The sequence below is a fragment of the Eleutherodactylus coqui genome, chromosome 1, assembly GCF_035609145.1.
Source record: "Eleutherodactylus coqui strain aEleCoq1 chromosome 1, aEleCoq1.hap1, whole genome shotgun sequence".
Taxonomy (NCBI): Eukaryota; Metazoa; Chordata; class Amphibia; order Anura; family Eleutherodactylidae; genus Eleutherodactylus; species Eleutherodactylus coqui.
In genome coordinates this window covers 408,136,251-408,138,871 of record NC_089837.1, presented here as the reverse complement: position 1 = coordinate 408,138,871, position 2,621 = coordinate 408,136,251, and the positions used below count along the sequence as shown (strand labels likewise).

The 2,621-nt window shown below is 43.0% G+C and overlaps 1 protein-coding gene across 1 annotated transcript; it reads right to left on the bottom strand.

Annotated features, from left to right (window-relative positions):
- Nucleotides 1-323: 323 nt before the first annotated feature.
- Nucleotides 324-2,414, bottom strand: SLITRK1 (SLIT and NTRK like family member 1). Its single transcript, XM_066593083.1, has one exon. It carries the CDS (start codon nt 2,412-2,414, stop codon nt 324-326), a length of 2,091 nt encoding a protein of 696 aa, XP_066449180.1.
- Between the last annotated feature and the right edge of the window lie 207 nt (nt 2,415-2,621).

Below are 2,621 nucleotides of genomic sequence, written 5' to 3'. Positions count from 1 at the left end.
GCCTTGTTCCTCCAGGAACACCACAACACCCACTCAAGAAAAGGCTGTTTACCCCATCAACTTCTCAGGTAGCACAGCTGGCTTACTGGTACTGGATATGTCTTTACCCAATGTTTTCATTATTCATGGACATCAGTGTTGCTTCACAATAAGGTAGCATTGAAACAAATCCTATTCATGGAAATGGCACAATTGTAGCGAATGTTACAGCAATGCACAACATTTTTGTGTCCTTTGTGTTTGGAATATGTGATAGCTCCGGGTTGCAGTATTTATTTGCCTTTAATAAACCCACCTCCCACCCCCCACCCCTTCTAGCACATCTAGTCTGACAGTGAATGAGACCCACAATCATATACTCTATGAGTGCCATCTGCATTGTAGGGGCCATTATGCCAGTAAGAAGAATCGCATACTGTCTGCAAGGAATTGATTTCTGAAGCAGATGAGTTGGCATCCCTTCTCTTCGATCTTTTCCTGTTTCTAAGGATAAATACGAGCATGCCAACTACTGTGAAGGCAGAGGTGACAAACACCAACAAGAGCCCTGGTACTAGCACAGAAATAGATACCCGGCTGGTCTCTAGGTAGGAATTAGGGTGAGTATTGGTCTCTGCAAGGCCAGTACTATTTTTATTAAGAGCATTGAGAGTTGGGGAAATTTTTGCATACAGCAGTGGACACATCATGTCATTAGAAAGAAATCTGAAGTCTTTTCCCCAGAATTCTTCTGGGAAATAACATTTGAGATCACTTACAATTACCTCGGGGCCAAGTCGTTCTGCCCATTGTTTGAAAGGCACATTATTGCAGGAGCAGTCCCACTGGTTGCCATGAAGATCTATCTGTATGATAGAGGTGAGCTGATCCAGTACCCCTGCCACTGGAAGGTACATGAAGTAATTATTGTGAAGACTTAATTTGGAAAGACTGACACCAGCAAACACATCCACAGGTAGAGACTTAAGAAGGTTGTTGTTGAGGATCAGAATCCTGAGGTTGGGAATAGGATTAAATGTATTTGGCAGGATCAGTTGAATAAAGTTAAATTCCAGATTGAGATACTCCAAACTTTGCAGGCCAGTGAATTTATCCGGGGTCAGTGTGTCTATACAGTTTTTATCCATGTACAGCCATCTTAGATCAGTTAGGTTCTGAAAGGTGTTATTCTCTACCATACCTATGTTGTTATTTCCTAGATCCAGTAAAGTTAAATTCCCATAATCCAGAAAGTTGGACTTCTTAATGGTGTGGATTTTATTCTCTCGCAGGAATAATTCCTGCACGTTAGGAGGTTTGGGTTCCAAATCAGAAAGACTCTTGACATTTTTGTTACTGCAATCTACTTTTAATCCAGTGCCAATGATTTGCTTACCACAGCTGCAAGCAGCTGGGCATACAATGGTTTGATTTGCTTTATCATTAGAATTTGTTTCTGACACAACAGCTGTGGGTCGAGTTTTTAGTTGCCAGCTCCCCGGTATCTTGGTTCCTCCGCTTACCGAGGAGCCCTGGGTGGCAGAGTCATCTTGGCCACTGACTTTAAAGGGGGTTGGGATTGGACCAGGATCACAGGTCTCATCTTGGGCAGGAGGGGCAGCTAGACTAGAATCCACAGCATTTTTTAAGGGGCACAACTCTTGCTCTGAGGTCTCATTTAAATCATTGCCCTGTAATCTAGTGGGGGCTTCACAAATAACCCTACCGATTAATGCATTCTTTGGGATATTTTCTAGCCACTCCTTTAGTGATAACAGATCACAACTGCAGTCCCAAGGGTTATCCTCCAAAAGGATTTCGGCTATGCCTGGGATCAGTTCCAAGACCCCCTCATAGGGTAATGTCTTAACTCTGTTTCCTCGGAGATCCAGATGTGTGATTGGCACATGCTGAAACACATTAGTAGGTAACGTGCTAATGAGGTTGTCGTTTAATATTAAAACCTCTAGCTTGTTCAGGTCCCTAAATGCTCCTGGGTCAATGTCTCTTAACAGGTTAAAATCTGCCTGGAGATATTCCAGATCATCTAGTCCCAGGAACGTGTGTCTTCTGAACGATTTGATCTTGTTGTTATTAATGTGCAGGCGTTTTACCAGTTGCAAACCCAAAAAAGCACCAGGGACAATCTCATGCAAGCCATTGTTCTCCATGTGAAGGCTGACTGCATTGTAAAAGTTAGCAAACTCATTAGGGAAAAGCCTCGTTAAAGAATTCCCATGCAAAAACAGATGATAGAACTGGGAAGTAGGAGCAGAGAAATGCTGGAGGTTGGTGAATCCTTTCTTTTCGCAGTCTACGTGCAGATCCCCTTCTACCTCGTTACAAGAACAAATCCTTTCTTTACACACGTCTCTTGTAACGTTTCCAGCGGCCAAACAAAGAGATATCTCCAGCAGCAGAATCCAAAGCAGCATTTTTAATCAGAGCAATGCATTCCCGATCTCATGTGTTAACAATCCATCTCCAACAGAGATCTCAGTTACTGAGCAGCTAAAGAAAGCAGCAATAAAATACCTGATCTGAAGAAGATGCCGGCTTGTCTCCTCCACTGCAATAATCCCAGACGCCAGTCTGTAATAATATATCCACGGATTATGGTCAGCTAGGATGGAGCACACTAG

Bases quoted from the DNA above. Each gene is read 5' to 3' on its own strand.
- SLITRK1 (XM_066593083.1), bottom strand. From the start codon at position 2,414: ATGCTGCTTTGGATTCTGCTGCTGGAGATATCTCTTTGTTTGGCCGCT.